The 25,636-nt window shown below is 35.8% G+C and overlaps 1 protein-coding gene across 2 annotated transcripts in view; it reads left to right on the top strand.

The window, feature by feature from the left end:
* Positions 1-25,636, top strand: part of CFAP44 (cilia and flagella associated protein 44) — a 169,773-nt gene that overhangs the window by 82,845 nt on the left and 61,292 nt on the right. For both annotated transcript variants that reach the window (XM_089910540.1, XM_022551158.2), the window contains exons 17-24: positions 1,000-1,227; positions 8,560-8,705; positions 9,330-9,600; positions 15,077-15,132; positions 15,299-15,461; positions 16,945-17,075; positions 20,204-20,400; positions 23,000-23,174. In XM_089910540.1, coding sequence (XP_089766666.1) covers positions 1,000-1,227; positions 8,560-8,705; positions 9,330-9,600; positions 15,077-15,132; positions 15,299-15,461; positions 16,945-17,075; positions 20,204-20,400; positions 23,000-23,174 — 1,367 coding nt within the window. The remainder of the gene's footprint in view (positions 1-999; positions 1,228-8,559; positions 8,706-9,329; positions 9,601-15,076; positions 15,133-15,298; positions 15,462-16,944; positions 17,076-20,203; positions 20,401-22,999; positions 23,175-25,636) is intronic.

The following is a 25,636-nucleotide window of genomic DNA, read 5'->3' as shown; positions in this document are numbered from 1 at the left end:
CTTAGAATATAAAATATCCTGTGTTAAATGCTGGGAAAATACGAAGAAGAATAAGACATAGACTTTTACTTTAAGGAGCTTATTTGGTAGAAAGCAGCTTATTGTATTAGAAGGTGGTAATGAGTAGATATTAAAATCACAGTGCAAAGAAAACAATTTTAGGGGCACACAGAGGAAAGAATATATGATTCTGATAGAGGGGTGAGAGGAGGTCAAGGATGACTTCATGGAGGTAATATTTAGTATTTAAAGAATGGGAAGGATTTTCACAGGTTGAAAATGAGGAGGAAGGCAATAAAAGCTGGGAGAACATCCTGAGGGAAGGAAGAGTTGCAAGAGTTTTGGTATCTTCGAGAAATGAAGAATGGACCATGAGGCAGAGGGATGCAATTTGTGGAGGGGTGTGACAGGAGTCTGTGACCACCACATGGAACCCCTTAAATATTAGCCAAGTTGTTTTAATTTAATTTTTGGGCCACTGGAATCCATTTTGAATTTTTGAGGAGGAGATTGATGTGATGAGATCATATAAATTTGGAAGTTAATTCTAAGAAGTAAATGGAATAAAGAGGTAAAAGATGGGAGGTAGGGATGCCAGTGCTAGGGGGCTTTTGCAATAGCCAGTTGATAGAGGCTGAGGGCCTAAATCACTGTACCACTAAAGATAGAGACAGCTTCCCCCGTGGACTCTTTCAATCCACCAAATTCATGGATTGACAGTGATAGGCTCTGAGAGAAGCTATATTTAACTTCTCTATTAGGAAAAAAAAGGCAAAATGATTTCTGTAAAACCAGGATCAATGGAAGTTATGAAGAAAGTCACTCCAATGATTTGAAAATTTTAACAATAAAAATATATTCCCAACTTGATAATAATCTTTAAATGACATTATTTGTTACATTAGAGCTGTGAATTTTTCTAGGACTCTGTCTTCCTCCTACTTTAATAATAGTGTGAATGAATGAGTTTTTTTTATCTCAATGTCTCTCTTGCACAAGAGATTAATAGAAATTGCAAAGAGAAAGAAACAAAAGGAGTTGAAGGAGAAGGAAAAGGAAGAAAGGAGGAAAAGCCTAGAAGCACAGATGGGAGAAGATGGAGAAAAGGAACTCCAGGGGGAAGAGGAGGAGGAGGAGGAACCATTACCCGAAATCTTTATTCCTTTAACCCCCTGTCACATCCTCTGTGGATTTTACTCTGGACCAGGGAAGTTCTGGGTTTCTTTGGTAAGTAATAATGTAATAAATTTTTATCTCAACCCTAATCTAATTATAGGTATTATTTTCCATCACTTTCTTCCTTACTCTATGGTAAGACTTCAGCTATTAACTACTACCAAAGGTGTGAATTTTGATGAATGAATGTGAGTTTGTTTTTATATCATCTTAATATGTTTTATATGTCTACTTATTGTATCTGTTATCTATGACAATCACACATTTCAGAAGGTCAAAGGGGAGGAGAATTAAAGGTAGAAGGGCAAAGGGCTAAGGGGTTTTCCAGCTGTGTTTATCATTTTAAAGTTTTGAATATGATTGCAGCACAGTCAACTAGACTTTGCTTACCTTTCATTATCTACAACTATGCTGTGTGGCTGCATGGAAGTGTGGGAAGCTGACTGTTTTTAGATGGTCACATTGCCACCCTGAGTGAGATTGGGACTTGGCTAATAAGGAAGAAGAGAAAAATGCGAGACAAGTACCTGCAAATGTTACAATAATGTGACAATTACATCCCCTAATTATATATTTTCTACTCTTATAAAATATTTTATTCATCTATTGCAAAGCAAGATTTCCTTCATTATGAATTTGTCACAAATTTCAATTCCATTCACCAAAAAAGTAGTCTTTCACATATACTTTTATGTCAATTATTATCTCTAATTCATAAGTGGTATCAGATCTTTGGCCAGGCCAGGAGACTGCCTAGCTGAGTACTGTTGCTATAAGGAATGATGAGAGTTAACTCCACTCCTCTTCAACATTTCTTAGAAATATATCTTTGATGGCAACTTCTAAGGAGACAAGCAGCAAGGATAGAAAGTAGTGATGGAGGCACCTTAGGATTCCATGTATTAGTGCCTTGACCTTTTATCCTCTGTGCTTTATGAAACAATTATCGATGGTTACTGTTGTGTGGGGTTCATGGGGTAAAGGAATAATTAAGACATGATCCTGCCTTCTGAAAGTTCCCTCATATCATGAGGGAGAGAGGCACAGAAACAACTGTACAGTAATATAATAGAGTTCTAGTGTCCTTGAAACATATGCAAGAATTATTAATTATTTGACAAACTTTTTTTTTTTTGGCGGTACGCGGGCCTCTCACTGTTGTGGCCTCTCCCGTTGCGGAGCACAGGCTCCGGACGCGCAGGCTCAGCGGCCATGGCTTACGGGCCCAGCCGCTCCGTGGCATGTGGGATCTTCCTGGACCGGGGCACGAACCCGTGTCCCCTACATCAGCAGGCAGACTCTCAACCACTGCGCCACCAGGGAAGCCCTGACAAACATATTTAATGCTTACCTTTAGGGGTGCCAGATAAGTATTACATGGGACATGCTTATACTAAAAACATATTTGTTGTTTATCTGAAATTCAAATTAACTGTGCATCCTGCATTTAAAAACTTGTTTCCTGGTTTTACTGATATAATTGACATGCAGCATTGTATAATTTAAGGTATACAGCATAATGATTTGACTTGCATGTATCATGAAATGATTACCACAGTAAGTTTAGTTAACATTCATTCTGTATTTTTATTTGCTAAATCTGGAAACCTGCTTATTATATACCAGTCACCATTCTAAGTGACCACCCTATAAAATAAGCGCTCTTCATAATTTGCATTTTACATAAGAAGAAACCAAGGAGGGGAGAGGTTAGGTCACTTATCTGAGGTTGTATAATTAATGAGGGGTGGAACCAGGATCTGGACTCAGGCAGTCTGGGTCTAGAGTCCGCACTCTTAACCATTAAACTACACTAGCATACAAGGTCAAGGCATAGTTCAGAAGAAGTGACACTAACCCTGCTTGACTCAACTATTTGCCAACTCTGTGCCTGCATCCAAGCAGATGGCAGAAAACCAGTCTCATTTTGAAGGCACGACCACAGTTCTCAAATCAGTACTCACAGTGCAGGCTGGTTCTACTGCCCAGCCATGTTCACTTTCCCACTTTCCAAATTATCGCTTTAATTCTTCTCCCATCAATCATTTTGTACCTTCCCTCAACTTCTAATGATAACCTTATCTCACATTTCTTTTCTTTTTCCTTTTCTTTTTTTTCTTTTCCCCGCTGAGCGGCTTACAGGATCTTAGTTCCCTGACCAGGGATTGAACCCAGGCCCCGGCAGTGAAAGCACAGAGTCCTAACCACTGGACTGCCAAGGAATTCCCATCTCACATTTCACTGAGAAAATGAAATAAAAACAATCAGATGGAATTTCCTTATCTTGTCTTAATGAGATCTAATGTCCTATGGAGATCCATACAAGTTTGTCTGCTACTGTTAACAATTGGTGAATGGTCCCCTGCAACTTTCCAAGGACACTATTCCAAATGGCCTCTTGATCCTATCCCCTCTCACTTTCTCAAAGATTTTACTCCTGAAATAAACTGGCTGGTCTCCTGTATCTTCAACCTCTCTCTGTTTACTCATTTCTTATCGTCAGCACGTAAACATGCTCCTAGTACTTGATTTTTTTCTTTCACATCTCTTTTCTTCTCATCCACTTCTCCTTTATAGGAAAACTTGAAAGAATTGTCTGTAGTCACTGGCTTCATTTCTTCACATCCTATTTGGTTTTGAACACATTCCAGTCAGGTTTCTAGCTCCACCACTTCAAGTCATCAAAGATTTTCCTACTGCAGAGCTCAGTGGTCACTTCTCTGTCCATTTGACCTCTCAGAAACATTTGATAAAGTTAACCCTCCATTCTTCTTAAAGCATTTTCTTTTTTGGCTTCCATGACACCACGATCTGCTGGCCACTCCTTTTTAGACTCTTTTGCTGGCTTCTTATATGTTGAACTAGCTTTGAACTTTGAAGTACTCTAGGATGTGGTCTTGGGTGCCCTCTTTCTTGCTAGATGATTTTATCTGGTCCCAAGATTTTAAATATCAAATATATGCCAATAAATTTCATTTTTATCTCTAATCTTGACCTCTCCTCTCATATTCGGACTTGTATGTCCAACTTGACATCACTACTTGGCACCTCAAAATGGACATGTCCAAAATATAACTTTTTTTTTTAATATTTATTTTGGTTGCTCTGGGTTTTAGTCACGGCACATGGAATCTTTAGTTGTGGCATGTGGGATCTTTAGTTGCATCACGTGGGATCTTTAGTTGCGGCATGTGGACTTCTTAGTTGTGGTGTGCGGACTTCTTAGTTGCAGTATGTGGACTTCTTAGTTGCGGCATGCATGCAGGATCTAGTTCCCCAACCAGGGATCGAACCTGGGCCCCCTGAATTGGGAGCACAGAGTCTTACCCACTGTACCACCAGGGAAATCCCCAAAATATAACTTTTAAATCACACTTGCCCTGTGCAAACCTGCTTCATCTCCATCTCAGTAAATAGGACAACCATCCATCCAATTACTAAGCCAAAACTCTGAGTTGTTAATGATTCTTTTCTTTCCTTTACCTTTGATATTCTTATTTCAAAGTATGTCTTTTGTAAGCAGCACATGGCTAGGCTTTTCTTTTTAATCCTGTAGTAAAATCTTTATTTTAATAGAACACTGTGTCCTTTTATATTTAATGTAATGGCTAATATATTTTAGATTAAATCTACCATCTTATTATTTCTGTTTATCACACCAATTCTACGTTTGGTTTTTCACCTTCTATCAGATGATTAGGTAGTTTTTCCCCCAATTTTCCTCCTCTATTAGGTTATTAGTTTTTTTTTTACTATTTTGTTTTTAGTGGTGATGCTAAAGGTCATATAGTATATATCCTTAATTTAATAAAATCTGATACAAATTTATTCTTTTATTAGCTCTAGAGAAAAAAGATCTTTGGGCACTTTAGTGTTGTGTATCCTCCTCCTCACCTCATTGTCACATTATATATATATATATATATATATATATACATACACACACACACACATATATATGTATATATAAGTTTGGGGGTTTTTTTTGCCTCGTGCCTATTTTGCCTTTAAAAGTTTTAGTTCTTCTGTATATTTTCTTTTTAAAACTTTGATATCTTATCATCTTTTGTCTTCCATTCTGCCATCTATATCTTTTTTTTAAATTTACTTTTGGCTACATTGGGTTTTTGTAGCTGTGTGGGGGCTACTCTTCATTGCAGTGCACAGGCTTCTCATTGTGGTAGCATCTCTGTTGCAGAGCATATCCTCTAGGTGCACGGGCTTCAGTAGTTGTGGCATGCAGGCTCAGTAGTTGTGGCTTGCGGGCTCTAGAGCACAGGCTCAGTAGTTGTTGTTCACGAGCTTAGTTGCTCTGTTGCTCCACGGCATGTGGGATCTTCCCGGACCAGGGATCAAACCTGTGTCCCCTGCATTGGCAGGCGGATTCTTAACCACTGCGCTACCAGGGAAGCCCTATGTACATCTTTTTATTGTTATTTTTTGTTACCTATGCATCTTTTTTTCTCTTGTTGCTTTGAAGATTTTGTGTTAAAAGGTGTAACTTCTTTATTTTTTTATTGAAGTACAGTTGATTTACAGTGTTGTGCCAGTCTCTGCTGTACAGCAACGTGACTCAGTTATATACATGCGGCCTTTTTTTTTCATATTCTTTTCCATTATGGTTTATCACAGGATATTGAATATAGTTCCCTGTGCTATACAGTAGGACCTTGTTGTTTATCCATCCTATATATAATAGTTTACATCTGCTAATCCCACACTCCCAGTCCTTCCCTCTCCCACCCTCCTCCCCCTTGGCAACTACAAGTCTGAACTCTATGTCTGTGAGTCTGTTTCTGTTTTGTAGCTAGGTTCATTTGTGCCATATTTTAGATTCCACATATAAGTGATATCATATGGTATTTGTCTTTCTTTTTTTGACTTCAGTTAGTATGATAATCTCTAGTTTCATCCATGTTGCTGTAAATGGCATTATTTCATTCTTTTTATGGCTGAGTAGTATTCCATTGTGTATATGTACCACATCTTCTTTATCCATTCATCTGTCAGTGGACATTTAGGTTGTTTCCATGTTTGGGCTATTGTGAATAGTGCTGCTATGAACATAGGGGTACATGTATCTTTTGAATTATAGCATTGTCTGTGTGTATGCCCAGGAGTGGGATTGCTGGATCATATGGTAATTATATTTTTAGTTTTCTGAGCAACCTCCATACTGTTTTCCATAGTGGCTGCCCCAACTTACATTTCCACCAACAGTGTAGGAGGGTTCCCTTTTCTCCACACCCTCTCTAGCATTTGTTATTTGTAGACTTTTAATGATGGCCATTCTGACAGGTGTGAGGTGGTACCTCATTGTAGTTTTGATTTGCATTTCTCTAGTGATTAGTGATGTTGAGCATCTTTTTATGTGCCTGCTAGCCATCTGTATGTCTTCTTTGGAGAAATGTCTATTTAGGTCTTCTGCCCATTTTTTGATTGGGTTGTTTGTTATTTTGTTGTTGAGTTGTATGAGCTGTTTGTATATTTTGGAGATTAAGCCCTTGTCTGTCACATCATTTGCAAATATTTTCTCCCATTCCATAGGTTGTCTTTTGTTTTTAATGGTTTCCTTTGCTGTGCAAAAGCTTGTAAGTTTGATTAGGTCCCATTTGTTTATTTTTATTTCTGTCACCTTGGGAGACTGACCTAAGAAAACATTGGTATGATTTATGTCAGAGAATGTTTTGCTTATGCTCTCTTCTGGGAGTTTTATGGTGTAATGTTAAAAGGTGTAAATTCTTCACATATCTTCCTTGTGGGTCATTGCATTTCTTGTACTTCAATACATTTGTATTCAGTTTTTAGAAAATTCTCAGACATTTATCGACCACAATACTGCTTCTGGTCCATCTTTTTAGTCTCTTCTTGTGGGATTCTAATTTTGTGTATATTAATCATTATCATTATGTCCCATGTAGATCTTACACTCCTTTTTAAAAAATTTTACATCTGTATTTTCTCTCTCCTGCCTTACTCTATTTTTTCTGATTCCGTTCCAGCTTCATAACTCTAGTTTTAGCTGTGTCTAGTTGCTTTTAAACCAATCTATTGAATTCTAATTTTTGTCATTTTATTTTTCAGTTCTAGAATTATTTTTTCCATTATCTACTTTTTTATAGACCCTAGTTGACTTCTTTCTGTATTGCCTTCAAAGGCCTAAATATATTAATCAGAGTTATTTTGAAGTCCATTTTGAAAACACCTCTATCACTATTTTTTGTACTTTTGTTTCTTTGGTCTGTTTTTTCTTTTGATTTTCAATCAAGACTTTTCTTTGTTAGTATACCTAGTTTTTTTTTTTTAATAATTGAACGCTGGATCTTGCCTGTCAAAAACTGTAGCATCAGCTTGAGTCTCTGTATATTGCTGTTGTCTCCTGACATTTATTTTTAGCTCTGGAAAGCAACTAAAAATCCTAGATCAGTTTCATCCAGTCAGTGATTGAGATGACTTGAAATTAGGTTTTACTTCCTACGAGGGCCAGTCTATTTCTGGTTTATCCATACGTGTGGGATATAGTCCTCCAGGGTTGCAATGGAAAGCCCAGTAGAAGGTGAGTTTACAATGGCTCCTTCTTCTTGGAGGACTCTGGGAATTCTTTGCCTTTCCCTAAGCCCATGACACTACAGATTGCTCTGCTCAATTTCTTAACCTCTCAGCTGCCACTTTCAGAACTGGCAGTTGCCTTAGGGAGAAAAAAAATCTCCTGGACTGGAAATCTCTGAAAACCATGATCTACAAAACTCTATTGTTAAATACTGCTTATGCTGAATAATCCTTAAAATAAAATGGAATTCAGTATGTAGATAGAAATGATATCTCTCGTGTATTGTCTTTTTTTAAATATTTATTTTTATTTATTTTGGCTGTGTCAGATCTTTGTTGCAGCATGTGGAATCTTTCATTGCAGTGCATGGGCTCTTCCTTGCGGCACATGAGCTCAGTAGTTGCAGCGCGTGGGCTCCAGAGTGCATGGGCTCTGTAGTTGTGGGTGCATGGGCTCTCTAGTTGAGGTGCACGGGCTTAGTTGCCCCGTGGCATGTGGATCCTAGTTCCCCAACAAGGGATCGAACCCGCGTCCCCTGCATTAGGAGAAGGATTCTTAACCACTAGACCACCAGGGAAGTCCCTCTTGTATTGTCTTTTAAGTAGGAACAAATCATTGTAAGGTGTTTTATTTTTATAATTATGTAGTTGCATATAAATGATTAATAGGTTTTATAAAGCATCTCCATCTGTAACCATAGAAATCATACAAAAGTATATGTTTTAAGACACCTATTTTATGTGTTAAAATTTGAAATAATCAAAAACTCCTCATGTGGTCATAGGATTTTTATATTCAGGTACTACCTTGTATGTTATTTATCTCTTTTCCAGGGTGGCTATGATTCTGGTTTTCTATATCACTGTGAGTTTCCCCCATATGACAAAAGCAGTGATATCACAGAAAAGAAAGATGAACCCTTTGATTTCCGTCTTCTTGAGGATACAGAGGATAATCCCATCACAACTATTACTTTCAGGTGACCAGAATTTCAGAAAGCTTTAAAACAACTATATCCCATTACTCTCTGTTTTTGTCCATCATTAATGTTGTCAATTTTAAAGATCTGTCCAAATGGAGGAGTACTCAAACAATGTTTAGTTAAATAAATCAAGTGACTAGAGTAGAATCTAAACTATTCCTGAAACTACTTCAATCCCTTCTATCAAATATTCTGTCAGAATTTACCACACAGTTCAATTGTATGGATTTTCTTTCTGTTACTTAGGAGGATGCTACTGCACAGTCAGATAATGAAAGTTCTGGGTTACAATGATTCTGGAAAGATCACTAATTGAATCATTAGTCCTTTAATAGTTAGTTCTTTAATAATTAAAGGATATATGCTTATATCCTGGTCATTTTTTTGAAGACTGAATATAATAGCTCCAAATTTCAAATTGTCTTTTTCTCCTTCTACTCTTTTGTATTAGTTTGCTAGAGCTGCCATAGTTTGTTAGGGCTTCAGCATATGAATTTTGTGGGGACACAATTTACTCCAAAACATCTTTGTTTTTAAAACTTTAGTCATTTTTCAATTAACTTACAATTAAACATTTTCAGATTAATGTGAAGAACGATTTACTTTCCTTTTGTTTCGTAGCATTAACCAAGAAATGATGTTTTGTGGAATGCAAAATGGAGCAATTCGAGTCTATATCCTAAATAAGAATGATCCTTCATTGACCAATATGGAGGACTACTGGCACTTCAGTATGCATGACAATAATTATGGATGCATTAAAGCCATCTCCACTAGCTTTGATGACCGTTTCTTGGTGACTGCTGGAGCAGACAGTAATATCTTTGTTTTCAACATTTTTTCTGAATTTGCGTTAAAGAAAGTCATGAAAGCCAAGGTGCCATCTCCCAGGGTATGTAACTGACTAATAATAATAACTTTATTTTAATATTGTGATGTTAAAATGCTCATATTCTTTAAAAATGAAACTTTTTCGACACAAATACCTCGCAGTCTAATCTTCCTGCCAGTATTATAATTTTGCCTTTCTGGTGCCTCTGTTATCAAATATTAAAGATGTTGAATTCACCTTATTATTAAAGGTGCAGAAGTCCCTCTATTAAAAAGACTGTCAATTTTTCTGTCTCCATCACCTTCACAAAGTTTTTTGTTTTCAAGATGCCCAACTTTTTTCCAATATATTTTGCTTTCTGTTTATTCATTTGCTTATTGAAGAAGCATATGTGGGATGTATACCATAATTTGTACCTTTGAAAGGGGTTGTAAAAATATTATTATCTTTAGTATTAGAATATGAGAGTTTCATCAAAGATTCAGGTAAATTATTGTATTCTTAAACAGAATACATTATTGGCTTTGTAATGAAGATTGAGGGTTTGAATCCCCAAATTATATCCCTTTGCCCTATCACAAGACCTAAATTTTCTATTATCAAAATGGTTCCTTTGGAGAGAATAGCTAACACCTATCCTTCTCAAACTCTTCCAAAAAATTGCAGAGGGAGGAACACTCCCAAACTCGTTCTACAAGGCCACCATAATCCTGATACCAAAACCAGACATGGTATCACAAAACAAGAAAATTACAGACCAATATCACTGATGAACATGGATGCAAAAATCCTCAACGAAATACTAGCAAACAGAATCCAACAACACATTAAAGTATCAACACCAAGATCAAGTGGGATTTATCCCAGGGATGCAAGGATTCTTCAATATACGCAAATCAATCAATGTGATACACCATATTAACAAACTGAAGAATAAAAACCATATGATCATCTCAATAGATTCAGAAAAAGCTTTTGACAAAATTCAACACCTATTTATGATAAAAACTCTCCAGAAAGTGGGCATAGAGGGAACCTACCTCAACATAAAAAGGCCATATATGAATAAACCCATTGCAAACATCATTCTCAGTGGTGAAAAACTGAAAGCATTTCCTCTAAGATCAGGAATAAGACAAGGATGTCCATTCTCACCACTCTTATTCAACACAGTTTTGGAAATCCTAGCCAAGGCAGTCAGAGAAGAAAAAGAAATAAAAGTAATACAAATTGGAAAAGAATTAAAACTGTCACTGTTTGTAGATGACATGATAGTATACATAGAAAATCCTAAAGACAGCACCAGAAAACTACTAGAGCTAATCAGTGAATTTAGTAAAGGTGCAGGATACAAAATTCACAGAAGTCTCTCACATTCCTATACACTAACAGTGAAAGATCAGAAAGAGAAATTAAGGAAGCAATCCCATTTACTATCGCAACAGAAAGAATAAAATACCTAGGAATAAACCTACCTAAGGAAGCAAAAGACTTGTACTCAGAGAACTATAAAACACTAATGAAAGAAATCAAAGATGATACAAACAGATGGAGAAATATACCATGTTCTTGGATTGGAAGAATCAACATTGTGAAAATGACTATACTACCCAAAGCAATCTACAGGCTCAGTGCAATCCCTGTCAAATTACCAATGGCATTCTTCATAGAATTAGAACAAAAAATTTTACAATTTGTGTGGAAACACAAGACCCCAAATAGCCAAAGCAATCTTGAGAAAGTAAAATAGAGCTGGAGGAATCAGGCTCCCTGACTTCAGACTATACTACAAAGCTACAGTAATCAAGACAGTATGGTACTGGCACAAAAACAGAAATATAGATCAATGGAACAAGATAGAAAGCCCAGAGATAAACCCACACACCTATGGTCACCTAATCTATGCCAAAGGAGGCAAGAATATACAATGGAGAAAAGACAGCCTCTTCAATAAGTGGTGCTGGGAAAACTAGACAGCTAGCTACATGTAAAAGAAGGAAATTAAGAACACTCCCTAACACCATACACAAAAATAAACTCAAAATGGATTAAAGACCTAAATTTAAGACTGGACACTATAAAACTCTTAGAGGAAAACAGAAAAAACACTCTTTGACATAAACCATAGCAAGATCTTTTTTGACCCACCTCCTATAGTAATGAAAATAAAACCAAAAATAAACAAATGGGACCTAATGAAACTTAAAAGCCTTTGCACAGCAAAGGAAACCATAAACAAGACGAAAAGACAGCTCTCAGAATGGGAGGAAATATTTGCAAATGAAGCAACGGAGAAAGGATTAATCTCCAAAATATACAAACAACTCATGGAGCTCAATATCAAAAAAAAAAAAAAAGTCAAAAAACGGGCAGAAGGCTTAATTAAATAGACATTTCTCCAAAGAAGACATAGAGATGGCCAAGAAGCACATGAAAAGCTGCTCAACATCACTAATTATTAGAGAAATGCAAATCAAAACTACAATGAGGTATCATCTCACACCAGTCAGAATGGCTATTGTCAAAAATCTACAAACAAATGCTGGAGAGGGTGTGGAGAAAAGGGAACCCTCATGCACTGTTGGTGGGAATGTAAATTGATAGTCACTATGGAGAACAGTATGGATGTTCCTTAAAAAACTAAAAATAGAACTACCATATGACCCAGAAATCCCACTACTGGACATATACCCTGAGAAAAACATAATTCAAAAGAACACATCTACCCCAATGTTCATTGCAACGCTATTTACAATATCCAGGACGTGGAAATAATCTAAATGTCCAACAACAGATAAATGGATAAAGAAGATGTGGTACATATATACAATGGAATCTTACTCAGCCATAAAAAGGAATGAAATTGGGTCATTTGTAGAGATGTGGATGGACCTAGAGTCTGTCATATGGAGTGAAGTAAGTCAGAAAGAGAAAAACAAATATCATATATTAATGCATATATGTGGAATCTAGAAAAATGGTATAGATGAACCTATTTCCAGGGCAAGAGTAGAGACAAGGATGTAGAGAACAGACATTGGCACACAGAGGGGGAAGGGGAGGGTGGGATGAAATGGGAGATTAGGATTGACATATATACGCTACCATGTGTAAAATAGATAGCTAATGGGAACCTGCTGTATAGCACAGGGAGCTCAGCTCCATGCTCTGTAATGACCTAGATGGGTGGGATGGGGGGGAAGGGTGGGAGGGAGGTCCAAGAGGGAGGGAATATATGTATACATATAGCTGATTTACTTTGTTGTACAGCAGAAACTAACACAACATTGTAAAACAATTATACTCCAATAAAAAAAATGGTTCCTTTGGATAAAATGACTAATAACTGTTAGAATTGCTTCTAAAGAATAAAGGATTGTATTAGACCAAAGTTAAAATTCCTGTGGACACATTGGCTTCCTATTTAACAGGTAGCCTGCTTCAAAAGAATATGCAAAGAATGTAGGGAAGATTTGAGCAGGTAAATTTTCATTTCTATTAATAGCAGCAGAATTTGGAGAATGAACTGCTGTCTAATGAGGTCAAGCTAAGGAAGAGGAATTTTCCAGAAGGGAAAGTGTATGAACAAGAAGAAAATCTTTATCTTTCTACTTAGTGCCAACTCTCTATGGAAACCCATATGGGATAGAAAAAATCCATTCCACATTTGTATAATGGTCTCCTTTTATTTATGACTGCAATAAATATTTCTGAAGTCACTGAAGCAGCCTCTGCGTTTTAGAAGGCAAAATCAGAAAGAATTGAATAGACAAAATTAAAAACTAAGCTCTGCATAGGTCTGAGGTTCTTACCGTATTTTAGAATCACAGGGGAGCTCTTGAAACTATAGATGCCTGAGCAGTTAAATCAGAATCTCGGAAAGTGAGGCCCAGGCATCAGTACGGACATTCTTCAACATGAGATACGATGGGATTGTGCCCTGATAAACCCATCATAAGCTGAAAATGCATTTGATACATCTAACCTACCAAACACCACAGCTTAGCCTAGCCTACCTTAAACGTGCTCAGAACACTTGCATTAGCCTACAGTTGGGCAAAATCATCTACCACAAAGCCTATTTTATAATAAAGTGTTGACTATCTCATAATTTGTTGAATACTGTATTCAAAGTGAGAAACAGAATGGTTATGTGGGTACCGGTTGTTGACCCTCATGATCGTGTGGCTGCCTGGGAGCTGTGGCTGCAGCAGCTGCCCAGCATCACGAGAGTGGATCTACCACATGTCCCTAGCCAGGAAAAGGTCAAAATTCCAAACTTGAAGTATGCTTTCTACCAAATGCAAAGTCATCAAGTTGACCGTTGTAAGTAAGGGACCATCTGTATTTTATAAAAGTCACCCCTCCCCCCAGCCCCCGTGGTTCTAGAGTGCAGTCACGATTGAGAACAATTGGCAGGTGTTTTGGAACTCTTTGGAAGCACCTTTGTTTAACTCAAATTTATTGTAAACAGCTGAGGTCAGGAGAGAGTTGGCTGATATCAGTATCAAATCCTGGAAATCGTAACTGATATTGGAGAAGCAAGGGGCTTAACTCTGAGCAATAAAAGAATAGAGTTCAGTCAAGTTGTATCCTAAGTGATTAATAGTAACTAAAATGTATTAGCCATCACTTGTCTCTTACATTGGTCATGTTTTATGACTTCACTTTATGAAAATCACAAATCTTGTCTTATATAAATGTAGATTTATATTTTATGTGTATAAAGACTAGTACTGTAATAAAACAACTTGATCAAAAGAGAATCTTTATTTCTTTACAACAAATGATAGCTAAACAGAGACCTATGTGCTATGAAGAGAATAGAAAATAAGTTCAGTTTTACTTAAGAACTGGTTAGCTAGCAAACTAGGACTTTTTGTTTCATTCACTGGGTTATAAATCCTGTTCTTTAACAGCCTAAGACATTTTTCAGCACAGCACCTGAATAAACAAAGTACTTCTGAGTGATTTACTTCATAGTGCTTCTTAATTTAAACTGATTTCCTTTCTAAAGGGAGAGTCATATTTCTGATTTCATCTTTCTTTCTCAAGGAGAGGGATTATAGTATTCTGTGTATTTCTCACTGAATATCTGTGATAAGATCAAGTGAAACACTTAAAATTTTAAAAATATACATAAACTTTTTCCTGTATACACATGAGGTATTGTGGTGGGAATCAAAGCATGTATGAAAGGAATATGCTAAAAAAACAGTACTTTAAAGTAAATGATCTAGAGGATTTTTTGGTGTATTTTTTGTTAGTAACACATGAATATTACTAATTCGTATTTTGGAGGGGAATATGGTGATATTAACATTTTGCATACATGTGATTTTCTTTTTCTACATACCTCTTTAAATGAAGTAGAAACAAATAAGTTTTTTTCCCTAGTTTATTTTTTGTGACAATACTTTCCAGGCCTACAGTTGTTAGAAATTAGCAGAGAAAACCCCTCAATTTACTACTTATTAGATATTTTAAGGTAAATATGCAATTTAAAGGAGCTAAGCTTTTACTCCTTTTCCTACAGTTTGGAATAGAAACAGAGCCAATTCCAGAAGATATTGAAGATCCTAAAGCCTACAGGTATGGGAATTTTTGATCAATACCTAATAGGACTGGGCTTTTGCAAAACACACCAATATTTCACCAAAGCTGACCAAGTTAAATGAATTTCCAAATTATTAAATACTAATTTTCTCTGCTGTTTCTCTATCTTTAACCTGTTACCTTTTAAATTTTCTGTTTTCAGTATTGAGAATGCCAGAAGAAAAAGAGAACATGACAAGTTAATGAAAGAAGGGGAAGAAATCAAGGCTGAGAAGAGAGAACGAATCAAAGCTTTAAGGAATCAATTACAGAAACTACTACAGATGAATGAAGAATTACCAAAACATATGCAGTTTAAACGGACAGTAAGCCTAAAATAAATTTGATTTTAATTTTAACATATGCTATTTCTGAATTGAGGCTGCTATTTTGCCAACAAGTAGGAACACTTAAAACTACCTTTAAATTTCCCTTGTCTGGTTGGTCAGTGTGTTGGCAGCAACTAAACTACTGTAGAACTTGTCATGCAACTTGGTTTGGATGTAGATGAGCCTCTTTACACAAAGTTTACTTCTGGATTTAGCTACTTCACATTTTTTTGGTAATAAGATATAAGTTTGAATCTGGTTATCCTTACCATACCTAGCCAAGATATTTAACTGTTGGATAGGTACATACTATATAATTTGATTCTCTGTGGTTCCTTTTCCATAATTCATCAACTCTATTGAAAAGATAGTACCTGGTTCATCCACAAAGTTTCTAAAAGATGACTTAGTATAGTTGTAGCTATGGGGACAATCACCAAATTGTTTAAGCTAATATTGTATTAAATTTTTTTCTTCTGTGACTTGTTGCAAAGCCCCATTTACCTCCTAGTGATAACTTTTTTCCTAATTTTTTTTACATTATCTTAAATGGAATTACTGTCAGGAGCCTAATCAAATAAAAGCTCAGAATTTATTATCCTGACTATACCCATGGGTTACCCAGTCCTATAATTCCAGAAGCACTTAGCCAATTTCATATTAAAAAAAAAACTGTGGTGAAATCATGATTAACTCATTATATTGGTTAAAAGACCAACTTATAATGGTTAAAAGATGTTTGTTATTTTACTAAGAAAAGTGTTGACACTTGCAGAATATGGTTACATAATTCAAAATAAAGAACAACTGAGGTAAGTTCTGTGGCTAAGCATTTTACATACACCATTATTTAAAGCACCAACACACCTGGAAAGAATAATTACTCTCAATTCAGTGTGAATGAAGGCCCTGATATTTTTCCGGGAGTGAAGGAAAGAAACACGAGGCCCCTAAGTATCCTTATGGGGAAAATGGCCCCTTTGGTGAGGGATATTCAACCAGAACTTGGTTATATCCGGAAGACACCAAAGACATTACTGTCTTTCCTAGGTGGGGAGTCACATGGGAAGGAAGGTTCAGCTAATGATCAAGTGCCATGAACTTTTACCCCATGCCCTGCTGGTTATGTAATAGTAGTTATTCTGGGGTGGAGAGAGTTCCTCTTTTTTAAACTGTTTAAACTCTCCAAATATTCTGTTAGCATTCATTGTTTTTATTGTGGGAAAAATCTTTTAATATGTAACTGTATTTTCATCATTGTTAATTATTTCTGGGAACTTTTCTCCATATTTTGTGACAGTAAAATCAAAAGTATGTTTCTTTTTCTAGAACGAGAGAGTTTATGATACTTAGGAGACAGTTATGATGTAGCATAAAATTGAGGACAAACCTTAAAAATCTGTATTTATGTATGAAATAGGATTGATAAAGTCCATCGATAAAGGTACCCATTTTGATGAACAAATCTACTTATCTGCAGGATTTTGATCTAGATTCCAAAATTCGTGCTGAGATTGACAGGAAAACAGCTAATAAAATTCAACGAGTGGAAAAGGAATTAGCTTGGGAAAAAGAGAAACACCAGCTTGGCCTAATGAAGCTACAGAATAGGTAGGATCCATATTTCTTGCAAGTTAAGATGTCTGAGAGCATATATTTGAAGAAAGTAGTTCCCAGTGGCTTTATTGAAGTGGTCAGATTAAGAGGTCTCCTGAAGTACCTACTAACTCCTAAAATCTCAAGGAATCCTCTTGTCAGTGCTACTGATTTCCTGAGCTCATTCCTTCCTAGTTTAAGTCTGCAAAATTTTTTGCAAACCAAATTATGTCATACATATTTACTTTCGGTTTTTAACAAACTATTTATTTTATAACTAATTAACACGTGAGCATGTATATATTAGAAAATCAAAATTAAAGTAGAGCCAAGGGGGCTTCCCTGGTGGTGCAGTGGTTAAGAATCCACCTGCCATTGCAGGGGACATGGGTTCGAGCCCTGGTCCAGGAAAATCACATATGCCACGGAGCAACTAAGCCTGTGCGCCACAACTACTGAGCCTGCATACCACAACTACTGAGCCTACACTCTAGAGCTCACGAGCCGCAGCCCACAATGAGAAGACTGTGCACGGCAATGAAGAGTAGCCCCCACTCGCCACAACTAGAGAAAGCCCAAGCACAGCAACGAAGACCCAACACAGCCAAAAAAAGAAATAAAAATTCAAAAAAATTAAAAAAATAAAAGAACTTTTATAACACTCCAGAAATTTCCCTCGTGGCCTCCTCCCGATAAATATTTACTCTCCAAAGATGAATGTTTATCACCATAGATTAGTTGTGTCTGTGAACTTCATATACATGGAAAGCTGCAGTATGAACGCTTTTGTATCTGGCTTCTTTATTCAGTATCATGCCTAAGATTACCCATGTTGATGCAGGTAGCAGTACTTCATTCATTTTCATTGCTTTGTAATATTCTATTAAATGGTTGTACCACAATTTATTAATCCATTTAACTGCTGATATTTGAGTTGTTCCTATTTTTTGGCTTCGATGAATAATGCTGACATTCTTGTGCATGTCTTTTGGTGGACATAAGCACTTATTTCTGTTTTCTATATAATCAGGAGTGGAACTGCTAGACCGTAGGTTCTAAGCATGTTTAGCTTTATTAGACACTGACAAACAGTTCTCCAAAATGGCTCAATTTATTTATACTCTGATCATCAATGTATGAGAATTCCAATTGATTCCCATTGTATTCATTTTCTAGGGCTTCCATAACAAAGTACCACAGACAGGCTGGCTTACAATAACAGACATTTATTATCTGATAATTCTGGAGACCGGAAGTCCAAAATCGAAGTGTTGACTAAATTGGTTTCTTTTGAGAGCTGGGAGGGAGAATCTGTTCCATGCCTTTTTCTGAGCTTCTGGTGGCTTGGCCAGCAATCTTTGGTGTTTCTTAGCTTGTAGATGCATCACTCTAAATTTTCTGTCTTCACAGGTGTTCTCTCTGTGTCTCTTCATATAATATTGCCTCTGTGCTTGTCCAACTTTTCTCCTTTTATGAGGACATCAGTCATGTTGGATTAGGATCCACCCTAATGATCTCATTTTAACTTGATTACCTCTGTTAAGACCTTATTTCCAGATAAGGTCATATTCTGAGGTACCTGGGGGGTTAGGACTTCATATTCTTTTGGGGGGACACAATTCAACCCATAACACTCATGCTTGCCATCACTGGGCATTGTCAGCTCTTTAAATTTCAGCTATTCTGTAGTAGTGTCTCAGTGTGATTTAAATTGGCATTTTCCAGATGAGTGACGATTTTCAGTCGCTTTTCCTATACTTACTGGTTATTTTTATATTCTCTTTTGTTAGGGGTTTGCTCAAGTCTTTTGTTCATTTAAAAATTGGGTTGTGGGAGTTGTATATTCTGGATGAGTCTCGTCATACACACGACACATGTATATATGACATATCTATGTGTGTGTATGCATGCATGTAAAATATCTTGCTCTACTCTGAGGCTTGTCTTTTCATCCTCATTATAGTGTCTTTTTGAACAGAAATTTTTCATTTTAATAAAGTTTAGCTTATCAGTGTTTTCCTTTGCAATTTATCAATATTTTCACTAACTTTTTATGGTTAGTGCTTTTATGTTGTAGTTAAGGAATCTTTGCCTATTCCCAATTCATGAAATAATTCTCTGTTTTCTTCTAGAAGCTCTACTGTTTTGCCATTATCTATCTTGGGTAATTTTTGTGGGTGGTGTAAGATAGAGATCAAATGTCTTTTGTTTCTATATGGATATCCAATTGGCCCACTGTCATTCGCTGAAAAGACCATCCTTTCCTTACTAGACTGTAGTGATGCTTTTGTCAAAAATCCGGTAACCACATATATGTGGGTCTGTTTCTAAACTTTTCATTTTATTCCATTGGTCTGTCTGTTTTTGTGCTAGTGTCACAAGACCTTAATTATTCTTGACATCTGATATTATGAACCCTCTGGATTGTTCTTCACCTTCAATATTGCTTAGGTCCTTTGCACAGAATAAGTTTGTCAACTTTCACGACAAAACCTAGGATTTTGATTGGAATTACATTGAATCTATAAATCAACTTAGACATAAAAAGATGAGGAAATAATTGTGAACCAGCCAAAAATAACAACAATTAAATTGATGAAGAACTTTTAAAAGATAGATATCTGTGAGCTATAAGAGAAAGTTGAACTGGAGAGTAGTACAGACTCCTGAGCTTAATGTTTTTTATAGAGACAAATAGGGTAATATGTACATACATGTATCACCACCTGTTATCTATCGTGTATGTAATATATGAAATATTATATATAATAAATGAGATAATAGATAGGAATCTGAATTACATTTCCTCAGAGTTTGATATAATCCATTTACCTTTAAACTGTAGTCTGTCTGAAAATTTTTGACTCTTCATACTATCAAAACAATGGCATTATACTGTTTATAATGAGATGTTTAGTATTTTCATTAAGAAGAAAATTCTACTTGCTCTTTAACCAAGTCCTATTCAAATTCCACTACATCCTTGTTGGGTTGGTAGTGGAATTCATGGTTGAATTTTGGATCCAGTGTGATATAATGGTATCATTTATCAGCATAGTACATTGTGATCTTATTTTATTATGTAATAATCATGCAGCATGATTAAACTGGTAATGATTGCAAATACTTTTTCTTCCCTTCAGATTTCGTGATTCGTTGGAAAGCGATACTATTGTGGTTCATGCCATACAAAGTGAACACAAGATATCCTCCTATAGGCTTGTGAAGCCCTCTAAATACTCCAAATCCAAACGGCCAAGTCAATCAGAGAGAAGAGCGAGCAAATTTGAGAGGTTTGAAAAAGAAGGAACTGGAAGAAAGGACAGTCAGAGAGATACAGGTAACCTAAATGACAAGAAGGCTTTTAAATCCCTATTTATTAAAATTTCAAAGTTGAATTATCTTTTTGTGAGCAGAACCTTTGACTCCCAGTCATGGAACTGAGAGTGGATGAGAGCACCTGGTGCTGCGGATTTCTTAACTTCCCATGTCCAGCTGTTCTTAAATCTAGGATTTCCCCAGATGCTAGTTTTCCTAGGCAGTGTTTGTTCCCAGATTCCTGGGCTCCATCCCAGAGGGTAGGGCTAGAACACAGCATTTCACACTCTTTTCCAAGAGCGTATGCTTTAAACAGTGATGAGCTGAGAATACAGATGTGAAAATAGTGCCTCTAATCCCTGCGCCTTGCCTCTTGTGACTGCCTGCAGGATGACTGCAGGTGAGTAGGAGGAAGACAGGAATTCTGGGAATGGCTTGCAGAGCCCAGTCAAGGATAAAGGTCACTGTAGCCTGACCAGATCTAGACTAGTGCCCAGGATACAGTACTGACCTTAATACTGGTTCACTCTCTTCATTGAGAAACTTTTAATGGCTTCTTTCTGCCTCTAGGATAAAATCTGAAACCATTATCCCCATATTTAATCCTTCCACAATATCCCTAATTTATTTCCAATAGCGCATTCTCATACTGCGTGATTGGCACGTTTAGCTTATTGTCCTGCTTGTTGCTTCCTAATTATGTCTGAAACTTCCACATCCAGGTTCCTGATGGAGTGACCAATTCACTCCTCTCCCCTCTGAATTCTCCCCGGTCCTTGGGGATCCAGATCAAATTATACTTTTAATTTTTTAATTGAAGTATAGTTGATTTACAATGTTGTGTTAGTTTCAGGTGTACAGCACAGTGATTGTTATATTTATATTCTTTATCAGATTCTTTTCCCTTATAGGTTATTACAAAATATTGAGTATAGTTCCCTGTGCTCTACAGTAGGACCTTGTTGGTTATCTATTTTATATATACAAATTACACTTTTACTATAAAGCCTTTCTGTGGCCACTCAGGCCACATTAAACTATTATTTTACCATGGTGCCATATATTTGAAATATGAAATGAAATGGTAGCTTATAACTGTATGACCATCCATATTATTTAACTTTTTTTGTGTATATCCAAAGTATATCTCTATGCAACTTGAACGTAGAGTAATACCCCCAGTAGATACTTATAACTGATAAAAATCAGTTATTTTAATTAATTGTTATAGAAGTTTAATTGACCTACAAAACTGTTAGTTCTAAGTATGCAACGTAGTGATTCCATATTTCTATACATTACAGAATGATCACCATGATAAGTCTAGTTATCATCTGTTACCATACAAAATTATTACTACATTATTGACTGTGTTTCCTATGCTGTACATTTCATCCCCCGACTCACTCGTTTTGTAACTGGAAGTTTGTACCGCTTAATCTCCCTCACCTATTTCATCCCCCCACCCCCTCCCCTCTGGCAACCAGCTGTTAGTTTTCTGTATCTATGAGTCTGTTTCTGTTTTATTATGTTTGTTCATTTGTTTTGTTTTTTTAGATTCCACATATAAGAGAAATCATGCAGTATTTTTCTTTGTCTGACTTATTTCAGTCTAATACCCTCTAGGTCATCCATGTTGTCACAAATGGCAAGATTTTAATTTTTTTATGGCTGAGTAATATTCCATATTATCCTGATATCCATATACATGGATATATATATCCATGTATAATATATATATGTATACCACGTCTTCTTTATCTGTTCACCTATCGATGGACACTTAGGTTGCTTCCGTATCTTGGCTATTGTAAATAATGCTGCAGTGAACATAGGGGCACATACATTTTTTGAATTAGCGGGGTTTTTTCCCTTTGGAAAAATATCCAGAAGTGGAATTCCTGGGTCATATGGTAGTTGTATTTTTAATTTTTGAGGAACCCCCATACTGTTTTCTATAGTGGCTGCACTAATTTACATTCCTACCAGCAGTGCACAAAGGTTTCCTTTTCTCTATCTCCTCACCAACACTTGTTATTTGTCGTCTTTTTGATAACAGCAATTCTGACAGGTATGAGGTGATATCTCATTGTGGTTTTGATTTGCATTTCCCTGATGACTAGTGATGTTGAGCATTTTTTCATGTGTCTGTGATAAAGCCCATAATTTTTAAATTCTACACGTGTGTGTTTCTGACTAGTTTTTTGATTGGTCACAGACCACTGCAGTTGGTATATGTCACCTCAAATTATACATGTCAAATAGGACTCACTTGCCTTTCCCTTCCCCCATCATCATGTTACAGACACTCTTTCCCTGCTTCCCAATATCTGTCAGTGGTCTGTTATTCATTACCTTGTTCTCTAATTGTTATCTCACCAACTTTTTAATAAGGTTCGGAGGAGCAAAAATTGTGATTTAGATCTCTTTATTTTGGTATTCTAAAATACTTATGGGATTTAATTCATGGTAGTTGCTTAATATATACTGCAGATTATAATATATATTACAGATTCATTATATTCTTGGATTTTTAAAATGTGGCAGGGTAAAAACAATATTTGAAAGTTTTATTTTGATGTTTCAAAAAGATTGAAAAAAAATGTTGACTCTCTTTACAGGTGGGAGTATTAGTGTGCCAGAAGAATCAATCATAGAAAAAGGGAAGAAATTTCGGCCTAAAACCCTAAGTGAAATTATGGTGGAAAGTCAAATTGAGAAAACAAGGAAACTTATATTAAAGGCTGAAAGGGCCCAACTGAAAATTCAGCAGCGAAAAAAAGAATGGGAGGAAATGTAAGTTTTGTTTACCTGAAATCTTTTGTTTTAACGAGTCTCAAAATATCTTTTAAAATCTTTACATTTATTGAAATTGGTATTTAAATAAAGAACTAAAAGAAATAGAAACCGATAGAGATATTAAAGTCAGGTTAGGTGGATCTTTCAGGGTGGTGATACTGTGGTGGACCTTCAGCGACCCCTTGAGTTTCAGGTCTAGGAATTTCATTTTACTAATATATTCAGTGATTTTTAAGAATTAAGAAATTCTTTTTTATCCCAACATTAAGAAGATATTACTCCTGTACGTTCTTCTAACATCCTATAGTTTGGGTCTTCATCTTTAGGTCTCTAAAGGTACTTTAATTTAACAAGCACATCTTTTCATTTATTTGTTTTCCACCTTTATATCTTTGGTTAAATATCTCTTCATGTCTTTTGCTTATGTTCAGATAACAGTGTTTATCTTGTACTGTTAACTTTTGAGAGTTCTTCGTATATTCTAGACATGAGTACTGTGTTGGATATTTTATTTGCAAATATTTTCTCCTAGTCTGTGGCTTGTCTTTTTATTCCCTTAACAGGATCTTTTTCAGAGCAAAAGTTTTTAATTAGGTTGAAGACAATTTATTAATTTTTTTTCCCTATGAATCCTGTTTTTGGTATCAGGTCTAAGAATTCTGCCTGGCCATAGGTCCCAAAGATTTTCTCCTATTTTTAGTCTAAAGGTTTTATAGTTTTACATTTTACATTTAAGTCTGTGATCCATTTTGGTGTTCATTTCTGTGTAAGATGTGTAAAATGTGGGATTTAGATGTAATTTCATCTTTTTTTTTTTTTGCCTGTGGATGACTAATTGCTCTAACACCACTTGTTGAAAAGGCTCTCTTTCCTCCATTGAATTGCTTTTGCACCTTTGTAAAAAATTATTTAGGCATATTTGTGTGGGCCTATTTCTGGGTTCGCTTTCTATTCCATTAATCTATATGTCTGTCCCTTTGCCAATACCGTAGTGTCTGTAGATTACTGTAGCTATGTAATAAGTCTTGAAATTGGGTAAACTGATTCCTTTCATCTTATTCTTCTTTTTCAAAATTATTTTAGCCATTCTAGTTATTTTGCCTTTCCATGTAAATCATATATTCACCCCCAAAAAATCTTGCTGAAATTCTTTAGGAATTATTTTAATCCTGTATATCAGTTTGGGGAGAATTGATGTATTTATTATGTTGTCTTCTAATCCGTGGACACGGTATGACTCTACATTTACTTAGATCTCCTTTGATTTCACCAGTGTTTTGTTGTTTTTAATATAAAAGTCCTATATATATCTTGTCAGATTTACACACAGATATTTCACTTTGGGGGTCAATTGTAAATGGTATTTTTTAAAATTTTGATACCTATGTGTTCCTGGTATAGAAATAAAATTGTATTTTGTAGGTTTATCTGGTATTCTGCAACCTTGCTGAACTGTCATATTAGTTCTGAGAATATTTTTGTAGGTTCCTTGGCATTTTCTGTGTAGGCAATCATGTAATCTGTGAATAGAGACAGTTTTATTTCTTCTTATCCAATCTGTTTGCCTCTTCTTTTCTTTTCCTTTCCTACTGCACTGGCTAAGACTGCCAGTACCATGTCAAAATAGCATAGGGAGAGCTGGTGTCCACAACTTGTTCCTGATCTTAGGGGAGAAGCATTCAGTACTGATGGTGTAACTTTTCATTCTTTTATTTCAATCTTCTTATATAGCTACATTTGACTTTAGTGTGTTTTTGACAGCATATAGTTGGGTTATGTTTTTAAATCCACTCTGTCAATCTCAGTTCTTCACTGGGTGTATTTAGACCATTTACACTTAATGTAATTATCGATGTTTAGGGCTTATATCTGCTATTTTATATTTTGTTTTCTATTCTGTATTTTTCATTTTTCTTCTTTTTCTTGCTTTCCTGTGGTTGAATATTTTAGGGTTCCAATACGATTAATCTGTAATGTTTTTGAGTGCATCATTTTGTGTAGCTTTTTAGTGTTTGCTCTAGGTATTACATTATGAATACATGACTAATCACAGTCTGCTAGTGTTGACATTTTATCAGCTTGACTGAAGTATAGAAACCTTACCTGCCTTTATGTCCCTTTACCCACCCTTCCTCATTTCCCTTGTTTGTAATATAATTGTATAAATATTTCTTCTATGTACATTTTAGAACCATATCAGACAGTTACAGTTTTTTCTTCAGTCATCAAACATAAATTAGACAATAGTAGAAGAAAAGTGTATTTGCCCATATTTTTACTATTAACATCATAATTTCTTCCTTCTTGAGGTTCCAAGATTCCTTCTATCATTTTATTTCTGTTCAGAGAGCTTCCTCTAGCCATTCTTTTAGAGTAGGTATGCTGGTAACAAATTCTCTTAGTTTTATTTGATCTAAGAATGGCTTGATTTCCCCTTTATTTCTGAAGGATATTCTTAC

The sequence above is a fragment of the Delphinapterus leucas genome, chromosome 4 (assembly GCF_059928025.1).
Source record: "Delphinapterus leucas isolate spDelLeu-1000000601 "Yukka" chromosome 4, BTC_Dleu_Yukka2, whole genome shotgun sequence".
Classification (NCBI taxonomy): Eukaryota; Metazoa; Chordata; class Mammalia; order Artiodactyla; family Monodontidae; genus Delphinapterus; species Delphinapterus leucas.
This window is presented reverse-complemented; position numbering and strand designations above follow the sequence as displayed.